Source organism: Camelus ferus, chromosome 8, assembly GCF_009834535.1.
Source record: "Camelus ferus isolate YT-003-E chromosome 8, BCGSAC_Cfer_1.0, whole genome shotgun sequence".
Taxonomy (NCBI): Eukaryota; Metazoa; Chordata; class Mammalia; order Artiodactyla; family Camelidae; genus Camelus; species Camelus ferus.
This window is the reverse complement of record NC_045703.1, coordinates 36820154-36833945: the sequence shown is the minus strand read 5'-3', so window position 1 is coordinate 36833945 and position 13792 is coordinate 36820154. Positions and strand designations below refer to the sequence as shown.

At 33.2% G+C, this 13792-nt stretch overlaps 1 protein-coding gene across 6 annotated transcripts in view; it reads left to right on the top strand.

The window, feature by feature from the left end:
• CEP85L (centrosomal protein 85 like) overlaps positions 1-13792 on the top strand; it is a 217633-nt gene that overhangs the window by 65440 nt on the left and 138401 nt on the right. For all 6 annotated transcript variants that reach the window (XR_004321929.1, XR_004321928.1, XR_004321930.1 and 3 more), the window contains one exon: positions 5704-5865. Coding sequence is in view for 2 of the 6 variants with exons in the window: in XM_032484777.1 (XP_032340668.1) it covers positions 5704-5865 (162 nt within the window). In the remaining 4 variants the exon portion in view is untranslated. The remainder of the gene's footprint in view (positions 1-5703; positions 5866-13792) is intronic.

Below are 13792 nucleotides of genomic sequence, written 5' to 3'. Positions count from 1 at the left end.
AATATATACAAATAGAGACAAATTTACTTCTTCCTTTCCAATTTGGATGCCTTTTAGGGTTTTCTATATATAATGTCATTTGCAGTTTTACTTCTTCCTTTCGAATTAGCATGCCTTTTATTTATTTTTCCTGCCTAATTGCTCTGTCTAGGACTTCCAGTACTATGTTAAGTAAAAGTGGTGAAAGTAGGTATCTTGTCTGGTTCCTGACCTTAGAGGATAAAGCTTTCATCTTTTCACTGTTGAGTATGATGTTAACTGTGGGCTTGTCACATATGGCCTTTATTGTGTTGAGGTATGTTCCCTTTTTACCCAGTTTATTGAGAGTTTTATCAGGAAAGGATGTTGAATTTTGTCAAAATCTTTCTGTGCATCTGTTGAGTTCATATGCTTTCTATGATTTATTTTGTTAATATGGTGTATCACATTTATTGATTTGTATATGTTGAACCATTCCTGCATCCCTGGAATAAATTCCATTTGATCATGGTGTATGATCCTTTTAATGTGCTATTGAACTAGGTTTGCTAGTATTTTCTTGAGGATTTTTGTATCTATGTTATTAGGGATGTTGACCTATAATTTTCTTGTAATGTCTTTATCTGGCTTCAGTATAGAGTAATGATGGCTTCTTGAAAATAATTTGGAATTGTTCTCTCCCTTTCTGTTTTTTGGAGGAGTTTAAGAAGTATTGATATTAATTCTTTAAATGTTTGTAGGATTCCAGTGAAGCCATCTGGTCCTGGACATATCATTTTTGAAATGCTTTTGATGACTCATTCAGTGTCCTCACTAGTGATTGGTCTGTTCAGATTTTGTTTTATCTTCATGATTCAGTGTTGGTAGTTGTATATTTCTAGGACTTTATTCATTTCTTTTAGATTATCCAATTCGTTGATATATAATTGTTCATAGCACTTTCTTATGATCATTTGTATTTCTGGATGATCAGATGTAATGTTTCCTTTTTCATTTCTGATTTTGTTTGAGACTTTTTCTAGTCAGGCTTGTCAGTTTCTTTTATCTTTTCAAAATAGCTTTTAGTTTCATTGATCTTTTTAATTGCCTTTTTAGTCTTTATTTCATTATTTTCACTTTGATTCTTATTGTTTCCTTCCTTCTACTACCTTTGGGGTTAGTTTGTTCTTTGTTCTTTTTCTGGTTCCTTAAGTTATAAAGTTAAATTGTTTGAGTTTTCTTTTTCTTAATGTTGGCATTTATAACTGTAAACTTTCTTCTGAGACCTGCTTTTGCAGTTTTGATATGTTGTTTTTCCATCATTTGTCTCAATATATTTTTATGATTTTCTTTTTCATTTCTTCTTTGACTTACTGGTGGTTTAAGAGCATGTTGTTTAATCACTACATATTGTGAATTTTCTGTTTTCTTCTTTTAATTGATTTATTTCATACCATTGTGGTTGGAAAAGATGCTTGATATAGTGCAAATCTTAAATGTAGTTAAGACTTGTTTTGTTAAGACTTGCATAACACATGGTCTATTCTGGAGAATGTTCCATGTACACTTGAGAAAAAATGTATATTTATATTCTCTTTTTCTATATATATTCATAGAAAGAGATTTATTCTAAGAAATTAGTTAATGTGATTATGTGGACTGGCAGGACTCAAGATCTGCAGAGTGAGTCAGCAAGCTGGAGACCTAGGAGAATCAATGGTTTAGTTCCAAATCAAGTTTGAAGCCTGAGAACAAGGCTTGCTGACGATGTAGTTTCATTCTGAAGGCCGACAGACCTGAGGCCCAGGAAGAGCTAACGTTTCAATTCCAATCCACAGGCAGGGAAAGGCCAGTGTTGTTTTGAAGTCCATCGGGCAGGAAGAATTACGTTTGTTGGGAAAGGGTCATCCTTTTTATTCTGTTCAGACCTTCAACTGGTTTGATAAGGCCCATTCACATATGGAGAGCAATCTGCTTTACTCAGTCTACCAATCAAAACATTAATCTCATCTAAAAATAATCTCACAGAAACATCCAGAATAATGTATTGCCCAATATCTGACTACTCTATGGTCTGGTCATGTTGACACATAAAATTAACTATCATACGGATGATGCACGTTTGATGTTGTCCAAGAGTTTTAAACCATACAGAAAAAACAGACCATTTTATTCTAGAAAGAAATTCAAAAAAGTTGTTGGTGTTTGTATTCCTCAGAAAACAGTAATCGTTCTAGGTTTTCACATTCAGAGCAGCATGGCTTACTGATATGTGCTCTAGGATGAGCTAGTATTTCTTTTGAATGAAGAAATTGAGTTAATGTGCTGGCTGGAGTTACTCATTTTGAATCAGATGATTTTTAGAGATGTATTTCCAATTAGAATAACTTTTTACTCTAAATCAGGGACTTGCAAACTATGGCCCATAGATCAAAACTAGCCTGTCACCCATTTTTGTAAATAAAGTTTTATTGCAACACAACCATGACCATTCTGTTGTCTATAGCTGTGACAGAGTTGGATAGTTTTGATAGAGATCAAATGGCTTGCAAAGGTGAAAATATTTACTGTCTGGCTTTTTACAGAAAAAGTTTTGTTGAGCCATTCTTCCTGGTAATAGTTAATGATTTAAGACTAATTATTGAAAATTTTCCTAGTTTCTGATAGTAACATCATATCATTATCAGTGGGTCTCCATTCTTCCCTCCCTTCCTTCCTTCCTTCCTTCCCCCTGCCCCATTACTTGTGTGTGTGCAGGGAGGGGAGGGTGGATTATATCCTTCTAATCTACATGGTTTTCTTGGGCCAATAAATGAGGTGGAGGTGTTGTGGGCTAAAATGTAGTACTACTTTATACTGCTCAAAATAGTTATGTCTAAAAACAAGGGTTTTTACTTTATTTCAGTGGTTTTGTGCAGCTTTTGTGAAAGTATTACTAGGAGTCTGTTGAATTTACATGTCTTGGTTTATAGCTGGATCCTTTTAGAATCAAATGTTGATGTAATGTGCAAATCAGTATGAATAATTTTCAGTTCCCCCCTTAAGATGATAGTGTATAATTATCATCATCATCATCACTGGAGATAGAGTAAATGTTTCTGTAATATATTTGTTCCTTTAGTAAAACATTGTAATCAAAGTTAACATTTAGGTGTGGAACTCCCTGAAAGCTCCTTTTTCTGTATATGTAAATGTACAATGTCTCCTCCAACATGGAATCATACTATGTCTACAATCATATAAATGCTTTTATGTCACACCTACTTAATATTTTGGATGTCATTACATGTTAAAAAATAGGTCAGTAAAATTATTTTCAGAACTTAAATGTTATCAACTAACTTACAGATATGTATTTTGTCTCTAGGCATTTATTTTATTATTTGAAGAAGTACTGTCCTTGTGCTTACATATTTTTATGCTTCTCTGATTATTTCTTTATGAAAATTCCTAGTAGAAGGTCTAACATTGAAATTTAAATACCTGTCCCAGATGCCCTAATTTAGGAAGGTTTTTTCAATCTGTATACCATAAAAGCATATGAACATTCTCTGTACTTTATTTGACATCAGTTTTTCAAGTATTTGCCAATGAAATTTAAAGTTACAGATAATATTAGAGATAATTAAAAATCAAAAAATAAAAATCTTTCTTTTCTTTTTTATTTCTCTCATTATTAGTAAGATTGGACATCTTTTCACATCTTTGTCATTTCCATGTACTCCTAGCCTATTTATGTTGAGTATCCCTAAAAAAATACTTCTCCAACTAATAGGTTTGCACTTGGGAGAGAAAATAGTGGGCTGGTTGCCCTTTTTGATAATGGTTTAGACAGGACTTTGATTCATTTAAATGGAGCATTACCTGAATTGCTGATAGAAGAAAATATCTTTGGTGTAGATTATAGACAAATCAGAGTTAGAGCAGATCTGGTGACAGATTGCCTCAACTAGTGCTTTAATGTGTGAGTGTTTAATCAGATGAATTTAGCTAAGTCTCATTCTGAGATAGGTCTAGAATCTACAAAGTTTCGAGTGGTTGTTCTAGACTTCAAAGCTTGTAGAAATGTTTCTTTGGCCACTGATGTTTAATCTTGAGTTAATTTAAATGTGTGTGGTTTTTTAAGGGTGCTTGTATATTTCATACATCTATAAAACCCAAACAAATTTCATTTATAAATTATATATAAATAAAAATTAAAAATAATAATGTGGCATAATGTTACATTGAAATTTTAATGTTGGAATTAATATAGTAGAAAATAGTTTCAGGTCTTGTTAATAATAGCTTTATGATTGATCTATATATTTGATATAATATAGAGAATGACTATTCCTATAAGTGTAGTAAAAATGATGTAATTAATTTTGTGGACATGTTTGTCATTTTGTGATTCTTATGCTTATTAAACTGTGAGAAAGCACTCCTTGCATGCCAATTTCAATAGTGTAAACATGTTTTGTTTCACATCATGATGATAAATGCCCAAATGGGAGTATTATAACTATGTGATAATAACTCTGCTCTAAGGTAGCTTTTCAGATCATTTTTCAGATCATAATACACTTACTAATTTTTAAGGCTATAATGGAAATGAAAGCTCAGAATTCTTGTACATAACTTGTTAACTTCTACAAATCAGTCTACAGGCTTCAGTGTGTTAACTGTTAATAAAGACATATGCTTCTATAGCTTTTACATAAAATTCAACAGATTTAAAAATTATTACTCTTTTGAGTGGGAGGGTATAGCTCAAGTAGTAGAGCATACGCTTAGCATACACAAGGTTCTGGGTTCAATCCCCAGTATTTTCTCCAAAAATAAATATAAATAAATAAACTTAGTTACTTCCCCCCACCAAAAAACTGCTCTTTCAAATTACCATAAAAATTTCTCAGTGCTTAGCCTTTATTTCTGTATCTAGGTTTTATGAACTAGTAATAGGTAGTTCACAAACTGGCACTGGTCCATGGGTATATTTTGAGTGGCACTGTAGTAGACAGTAAATGAATGAAGTGAGTAAAAAGGTAAAATGATGATTAATCAGAATTAAATAAAAATGAACAAGATAAGTAAAAATAAAGATTGAGAGAATATTGAAAACTGATAAACTAGCTGAACCATAAAGATTTAATGTAACTCAAAAGGGAAAATTGAGCAAAGAGCCAGGAAGATGCTCTGGTGTTAAACTTCTATTGAAAGATAACTAAAGAAATAAAATCAATTGAAATAATGCAAAATAATTTTCAATTTTAAGTGGTTACGATATAGTAGAAAAAAGTAGATTTTTGACCTTCCACGACGAGCACATTCTGCTTATATTGTCACGTGATGTGATTCAGTTAGATTTTCCCTGAGTCCCAGTTCTCAGCTAATGCCTGTGTATGGGAACACAGATGCTTACCTACCAAATATTACAGAGCAGAGTGCTGACATTACCAGATAGATTGATGATAGATTTGACATTTTAAATACGAGAGTAATTAGTGTTTGAAAGGTCAGTGTCTATAAGCAGAAATTGGAGTCCTTCAGCCAGGAGGACACTGCTAAATCAGCACCGAATTTGTATATGTGTGATAAGTAAGTTTATTTGGTGAATCTTAGACATCATTGATCTATTTAAATCATTTTTGGCAGAAAATAACCTTTTGTACCTTATGTGTATTTTTTAAAAGGTCAAAAGATGTCTTCTAACTACTCATAGAGATTATAAATTTGTTAACTTTTGCATATTTTCCTTTGTAGGCCCAGATTGTTCTTCATCAGCATGGTTACCTGGTAATGAATCATCGTGGCAGGCCACAACTGTTCCATCTAACCAGCGAAATAACCATATCAGGAGACATAGTATAGCTTCCGACAGTGGTGACACTGGCATTGGAACTTCCTGTTCTGACAGTGTGGAAGGTGAGCAAAATTCTTATTGGTTAGTAATGAATCTTTGTAGAATGATTGTGACTGAGAGAATTCAAGGGATATGTTTCATTATTTATTCCGAACTGAAAAATTATGAAGTAGGTGTTTGAATATTTAATAATGTTCTGTGTTATATATCAAATGAAATTGTTCCTCTGATCGTATTAGTTTTCCTTTTATTTATTTTCAAGTGAACTTTTTATTTTGAAATAATTATAGCTTTACATGTGATTTAAAGAAATAATACAGAGGTTCTATGTACCTTTTGTCCCCACCCCTGCACTTAGTATCTTGTGAAACTGCACTACAGTATCATAACCAGGATATTGGCACTGATACAGTCAAAATACAGAACATTCCTATCACCAGAGTATACCTCATTCTGCTCACACCCATTCTTCCTACCCCTCTTAACTCTTGGAAACCACTAATCTATTCTCCATGTCTGTAATTTTGTCATTTCCAGAATGGCATGTAAATGAAATCATACAGTACATAACCCGTTGGAATTGGCTTTTTTCTCTGGAGATTCACCCAGGTTGTTGCATGTATCAATAGTTCATTCTTTTTGATTGCTGAGTAGTAGTCAGCAATGGTGGCATTGGGTAGACCATGTTTTGGCTTAATCATTCACCCACTCAAAGACATCTATCTGGATTGTTTCCAGTTTTTGGCTATTAGAAATGAAGCTGCTATAAATGTTCATGTACAGGTTTTGGTGTGAACATGGCTTCATTTTTCTGTGGTAAATGTTCAGGAGCTTAATTACTGGTCATATGGCAGTTGCATGTTTAGTTTTTAAAGAAACTGTCACACCATTTTCCAGAGTGACTATTCCATTTCCATCATGGATCAGTATGAGAGATCCACTTTGCTCCCTACCACTAGCCCCTGGTGGTTTTTAAATTTTAGCCTTTTTGATAGGATGCAATGGTATTTCATTGTGGTTTTAATTCTCATTTTCTTAAAGATTGATAAAGTTGAATGTTTTTTCACAAGCTTGTTTGCCTTCTGTCTATTCTCTTCCTTGAACTGTTTTTCATGTCTTTGGCCATGTTCTGATTGGATTATTTCCTTTTTTTACTATCGAGTTTTAAGAGTTCTTTTTATGTTTTAGATACTAATCCTTTGTTGGTGATGTGGTTTGCAAATATTTCCTTCCACTCTAGCTGTCTATTCATCCTCTAACAGTGTCTTTTGTAGAGCAAAAGTTTTTAAGTTTGTAAGTCCAGAGTATCAGTTTTTGCCTATATGGATTGTGATTTGGGTCAAGGCTGAGAACTCTTTGCCTAGTTCTAGATCTTGAAGAGTTCTCTCTCTCTCGCTCTTTTTTTTGTTTGTTTGTTTTTGAAAGTTTTTTTTTTTTTCAATCATTTGATATTTTCCATTTAAGTCCTTGATCCATTTTGAGTTAATTTTTTATAACATGTGTACGTTTGGGTGTCCCTAAGACCACTCCTAGGCTCAATTATTTGCTAGAAGCAATCACTGAACTCAGAAAAACTATTATACTAAAGGTTATGACTTTTTACAGTAAAAGGATACAAATTTAAATTAGCAGTAGAAAAAGAAGCAAAGGGCAGGGTCCAGGAGATACCAGGTCCAAACTTACAGTTGTCCTGTCCCAGTGGACTTGTATGGTTAATTCTCTTGGCAGTGATGTGTTGATAGCACATACAGAGTATTGCTCAAGCCCTTACCACCTCACCAGGCCATCCAAGCCTTAGTGTCCAGGATTTTAACTGTGGGTGGGTTATGTTGTTATGGTCAACTGCCTGTACAGATGATCTTAGGCTCTAGTCCTTGAGAAGTTAAGCTGATATCACATGATTCAAGGCTCCCACCATGAATCCCATTTTTAGTGTAGACTGTATGGAGTTATCCAAGGTCCCCAGGTAAACAGAGACACTCTTACTAGGCAGAATATTTCAGGGTTTTAGAGGTTACATCTCTGGAGCCAGACAAGGGCCAAACCTTTCATGGAATGGGCAGAGTGTGGAAATCCCAGACATTCTGAGTTGATACTTTCTGCACAGCGTGAGATTTAGATTAAGGTTCATTTTCTTTACCTAATAAATCTCGAAACCAGAATAATTCCTGCTTTATTATTGTTTAAAATTGTTTTAGCTATTCTGGTTGCTTTGCTTTTCTATGTAAGTTTTAGAATAATTTTGTCTATATCAACAAAAAATCTTGCTGGGCATGTAATAGGAATTGTATTGTCCATATATCAGTTTGGGGAGAATTGCCATTTTTACTCTGTTGAGTCTTGTAACTCATTTACATGGTGTGTTTCTCAATTTATTTAGATCTTAAGTTCATTCACCGGTGTTGTATAGTTTTCAGCATACATGTCCAGAACGTGTTTTGTTAAATTTGGAGCTAAGTATTTTATTCTGGGGGCAGTGATTGTAAATGGCATTTTATTTTCCAGTTTTGTTATAGTATGTTAATTGTATTTTGTGACACTGCTGAACTCACTCTTTGGTTCTAGGAGGGTTTTGGTTTTTGTTTTTGTTTCTGGTTTTTTTTTTTTTTTTTTGGTATATTTCTTGGGATTTTTCTCTGTAGACAATCATGTCATGTTTTTCCTTTTGATCTCTATGCCTCTTATTTCTTTTTCACTTATTTCAGTGGCTGTAACTCCCAACAGTGTTGAACATGAGTAGTAGGAGTGGACATCCTTGTCTTTTTCCTGATATTACAGATAAAGTATTCAGTCTTTCACTGTTAAGTAGCTGTATAACAGCTATTAACTATAGGTTTTTTGTAGATGTCATTTATCAATTTGAAGAAGTCCTCCTCTAGTCTTACTTCGCTGAGAGGTTTTTTTTTTTTTTTTTTAGTAATGAAAGGTTTTGGATTTTGCAAATGCTTTTTCTGCATCAATTGACATGTGATATTTTTCTTTAGCTTGATACGGTGGTGAATTACATTGCTTGATTTTTCAAATATTGAGCCAGCTTTCCATTCTTAGAATAAACTCCATTTGGTCATGTTGTATAGTTTTTAAATATATTGCTGAATTTTCCTTGTTAATATTTTGTTAAGAAATTTTTTCATGTATTCATAAAGGATATTGGGCTATAGTTTTCTTTTTTGGAGTACTTTCTTGTTTTGACATGAGGATGATACTAGCTTTATAAAATGAACTGGGAAGTGTTCCCTCCTACTTTATGGAAGAGATTGTGTAGAGTGGTGTTCTTTAAATGTTTGGTAGAATTCTTCAGTGAAACTGGGCCTAGAAATTTGTTTTTTTATAGTTTTAAAATCATGAATTAAATTTTCTTAATAGTCATGGGATTATTCAAATTACCTTTCATGTTGGATGAGTTGTGGTAGTTTGTTTTTTTGAGGAAGTGGTCCATTTTGTCTGAGTTGTCAAATCTATGTGTGGAGTTGTTCATAGCATTCCTTTGTTATCCCTTTGATGTCTGCAGTCTCTAGTGGTATCATCTCTTCCATTTCTGGTATTGATAATTTGTGTCATCTTCCCTTTTTCTTTCAGTCTTGGTAGCAGTCTGTCAGTTTTATCGATCTTTTCAAAGAATCGGCTCTTTGTTTCATTAATTTTCTCTTTGGTTTTCTGTGTTCAATTTTAGTGGTTCCTGCTTTTTATTACTTCCTTATTTCTGCTTTGGGTTTGTTTTACTTTTTCTCTAAGTTCTTAAGGTGGGAATTTAAATTACTGATTTGGAACTTTTCTCTTAAGATGTATGCATTTAGTGCTATAAATTTCTGTCTCCTCACTGCCAGGTGGAGTTAGAAGTCCACGTTCCCCATCTGACCTCTGTTGATACTCTAGAAGTTTGGAGGGAAGTGCCTTGTCGGGGTGACAAGTCAGGTTTTCCAAGTAATCACCATGATATCACTGGTGGCCTCATTACTGCTGGGTGCTGTTCAGACTTTCTTTTAGGCCTCCTCTGACATAACGTGTGTGTGTGTGTGTGTGTGATGGGAAGGAGAGTGGGGGCTCCATACTGCTGGACAGTGATGAAAGTCCTGTCTCCCTTCTTTGGTACTCCCCTGGTGGGGCTATTGGAATAAATTGTTACAGCTTGGCAAGATTGGAAGTCTAGGCTCCCCACTTGGCTTTTGTTGGTGTGGGTGGAAGTGGGGCTGCAGTTTTTTCCTTTGGTGTTTGCCTGAAGAAGCATGGTTACTGTGTAAAAATTTTCTGTCTTGTTAGGTTTCCTCTTTCTTGGTCTGTTGGCTAGGGAGAATAGGCTTTTGTTGGGACTTTTTTTGGACTGTGATTCTTTGATTCTTCTGGATTGCTGGCTTTTTCAGCTTCAAGTCTGGAAGATACGAGGCCAAAAGAAAACCCAGGAAGTTACCGCTGTCTTATTCCTTTGGTCCTAATGTGACTAGCTGGTCTTCCTTCTCTCTGACTTGGAGTCATATGTTTATTTTATGTATAATGTCCAGGGCTTTTAGTTACACTTAGTGGTAAGTATAGGGAAAAGTATTTTTTCCCCCATCTTTTTACTGTAGTTTTTATGACTTAATAAAAATCTTATTTAACTCTCACTACCTGTCATAACTTTGCTAGCAGTTGCATAGAATATTTACTTCATTATGGTCTTGCATCTAATATCAGTTGATTAACTGAAACATACAACTCAAGGAAAGGAAGGAAATACATACAAGGTGGTGAAGGGGAGGTAAATAGGAATGTGAATTACAGAAAAGATCCATTAATTACATGACAAGTACTCTTGTTAAATTGAAAGGTGAAAATCATTAAAAATATAGTGCTTTTGTTTTTTTTAACTTTCTTTTTTGGGGGAGTAATTAGATTGATTGATTGATTGATTGATTGATTTAATGGAGGTGCTGGGGCTTGAACCCAGGACCTTGTGCACACTAAGCATGCAGTCTGCCACTGAGCTGTACGCTTCCCCTGTAACTTTCTTTTTTATCTTTCCTATATTTGAGATTTTATATCCTGTTTCCACAGCCTTATTTAGTTTGTGAATGAATACTCCTAAAATTGTTGATTTTATTGTGAATTTATTCAAATATTATTCATACTTGGACCCTTGGGATAAAGTTGACAGGCTATATTGATAGTTGTATGATAGAGTTTTCTACTTAATTGATCTAAAATACAGCATTTTAGTATAGTATTCTATGTGTATTATTATTGAAGTTGATTTCAAAATCTTAAGAAAAAGTTGATACACTAAAGAATTAGATTTCAGGAAGGAAATAGAAACCAAATCAAACAGATTTAGTTTTCTCTAAATATAAAAATTTATTATCTTTTTTTAAAAAATTGCTTTTAAGAACATTACTTTCAGGAAGAGGCTGATGATATTCCTCAGTCTTTGTCATAGTGTTAAAATTAGATAGGTCTTTAGAGATAATGTAATTAATTAGACCATTATATAAATGAGTAAGCTGGTTCCAAAAGATGAAATGACTACTCTTATTAGTATGGTGGTTAGGAGCTTAAGCTTTGGTTAAATCTCTTATCACTTAATTATCTGTGCAATCTTGAAAAAATTTCTCATTTCTTTGAGCCTCAGTTTTTTTCATCTCTATATTAGAGATAATAACTTTTAAAAAAAATCTTATGAAGATTTAGTGATATGACTTTTAAATTGCTTAGTGCAGTTGCTTTGTATTGTCATCATTGCTTTAAAAATGATTCTTATTCTCCTTCCTTGCACTCTTTTTTCATGTCTCTTTCTTCAAATTTCTTCTCCCTAGGAAGACTCCCTAGTTGACTTACCTAGAACAGTGACCCTTTGTTGCCATGCTCACAGCTTTATACCTATAACTCTGCTTTACTTTGGGTTTGTTTATTGTTTGTATCATAGAATAGGGACTGGAATGTACTGGGTGCTCAATTTTGTTCAAGGAAACAATGCATATTTAGACTTTTGGATAACATTCCTGTTTAGCCTGCTTTTGTACTTGATATTTCCGAGGTTAGAGCCTCTTTGATGTTCCCCCAGAGAGGTGGACGCCCTGTGCTGCATTCCCAAGACTTGTATTTTTTTCAATAATTAACACTTTTCATTTTCCAGCTTCTGGAATTTTGTTGTGATCTCTTGTTGCTGATCGTCCTGTGTTGTTCGTTGCCACGAGTTTTCACCTTAATACTTTTCTGTTATTTCAGTGGGTTTTGTGAGGGAGAGAATATAACTTTGTGAACTCAGGCAGTGATCTTAAAACTGGATATTCTGTCATATAAATATAAATGAAAAAAATGAAGAGAAAAAGAACTGAAAAATGACTAAAAGTTTTCCTTAATGTCAACTATTCTATATATTTCTTCTACTTCCCCCACTGATTTAAAAAAAGGTAATAAATGCACATTTTAAAAAGCATGATGATGAGCATAATTTTTAAAAGTAAATTTGTATTTCAAATATTATTAAATTTATAGTCTTTGAAAAAATCGAATCCATCCATATAGAATTAAATATATATATATAAATCCCTTTATTTCCTCTCTTCCAACCCTTGCTTTTTCAGAGGTCACAAATGTTATTAGTGTGTTACATGTTCTTTCAGATCTTTTGCTCTTATTCACACACGCACAGGTTTTAAAATAAAACTGAATCACCCCTTTAACACAACATTGTAAACCAGCTATACTTCAGAAAAGAAAATAATAGTAACAAAAAAAAAAGAAATTAAAAAAAAAAGCTAAAACAAAACAAAAAAACTGCTTGATCATCCCATATATGCTTTGTAATTGGCTTTTCCTTCTTTTTTTTAAACTTGCTGTGTTGGATTTCTTTAAAAAATTTTTTTCGTTGTAATGTGAGTCACATGACCTAATCCACATCAACTGAGGCTTCTAGAATTACTCTGTTCTCCAAGGAGATGGAGCCATTGAGATAAGCCTAGGACTGGGTTTGACCTCCTGGAATTTAAGAGTAAAGCAGGCTTTTATGGAGGCCTCCTTTTTGATGTTTGGAAGCAACACAGGAGTGAAAGTCCTCCTGCCAATTTACAAGTGAACCAAACAATAAATCAGAGAATAAAATAAGCCTACTGTTTCTGTTAGGTATGTAACATTTCTCTAGCACACATATCAGCCTAAGTGCTTTTTAAAAATACATGCTTATTTGGAAACTTAGTACATAATACTATGATAGCATTTCAAAGTAGCAAAGAAAGATTAAGCCTGAAAAAAGTGGTATTAGATCCTGACCTCAAACTATAAGAAAACTAAATTTGAAATGGAGTAAAGAACTAATGATTTCTTTTTAAAATCATAAAAATACTAGGAAATAGGAGATCTATTTTATATTTTTACATTAGAAATATTGTTCTTAAGCCATAAAACACAGATTTGGTTTAAAAAAATTCAAAATGTTTGAATATTGATAAAAATATTAAATAAATATAATGGAGACATACTAGGAATAAATATTTATAATAAAATTATTAACAAGGAAATAATATCCATATTACTTAAAGAGCTCTTATAAATAAGGCTAATGCCCCAAAATATTTATCTAAAAAATTTGAAAGATTTCATAATATAAAAATTTCATAGATAAAGGATAGAAATAAACAATTCATGTAAAAAGTACAAAAGGCCAATAAACATCAAAAAGATAAGCTCAGTCATAGTGAAGTGAAAGTCTAGACAATGAGATGCTTCTTTTCACCAACGAAATTATCCCATTTTCCCAAAAAATAGACTGTAATATCTAGGATATGAGCAAAGATGGGAAAAGTAGTAATCTAATAACTAGTACATACCGGCAGCCTTTACGGGGGCAGTTTGGCAATGATTATACAGCTGTTAGTGTGTTCTAGGCACTTATGCATGTTAACTCACAACAACCCTCTTATAGGGAAACTTAGACACTTAGACATTAAATTACTTACCTATGAATAATGAATGTAATCCTTGATTCAGCACACACACAGATGAACAAAGATAATATGT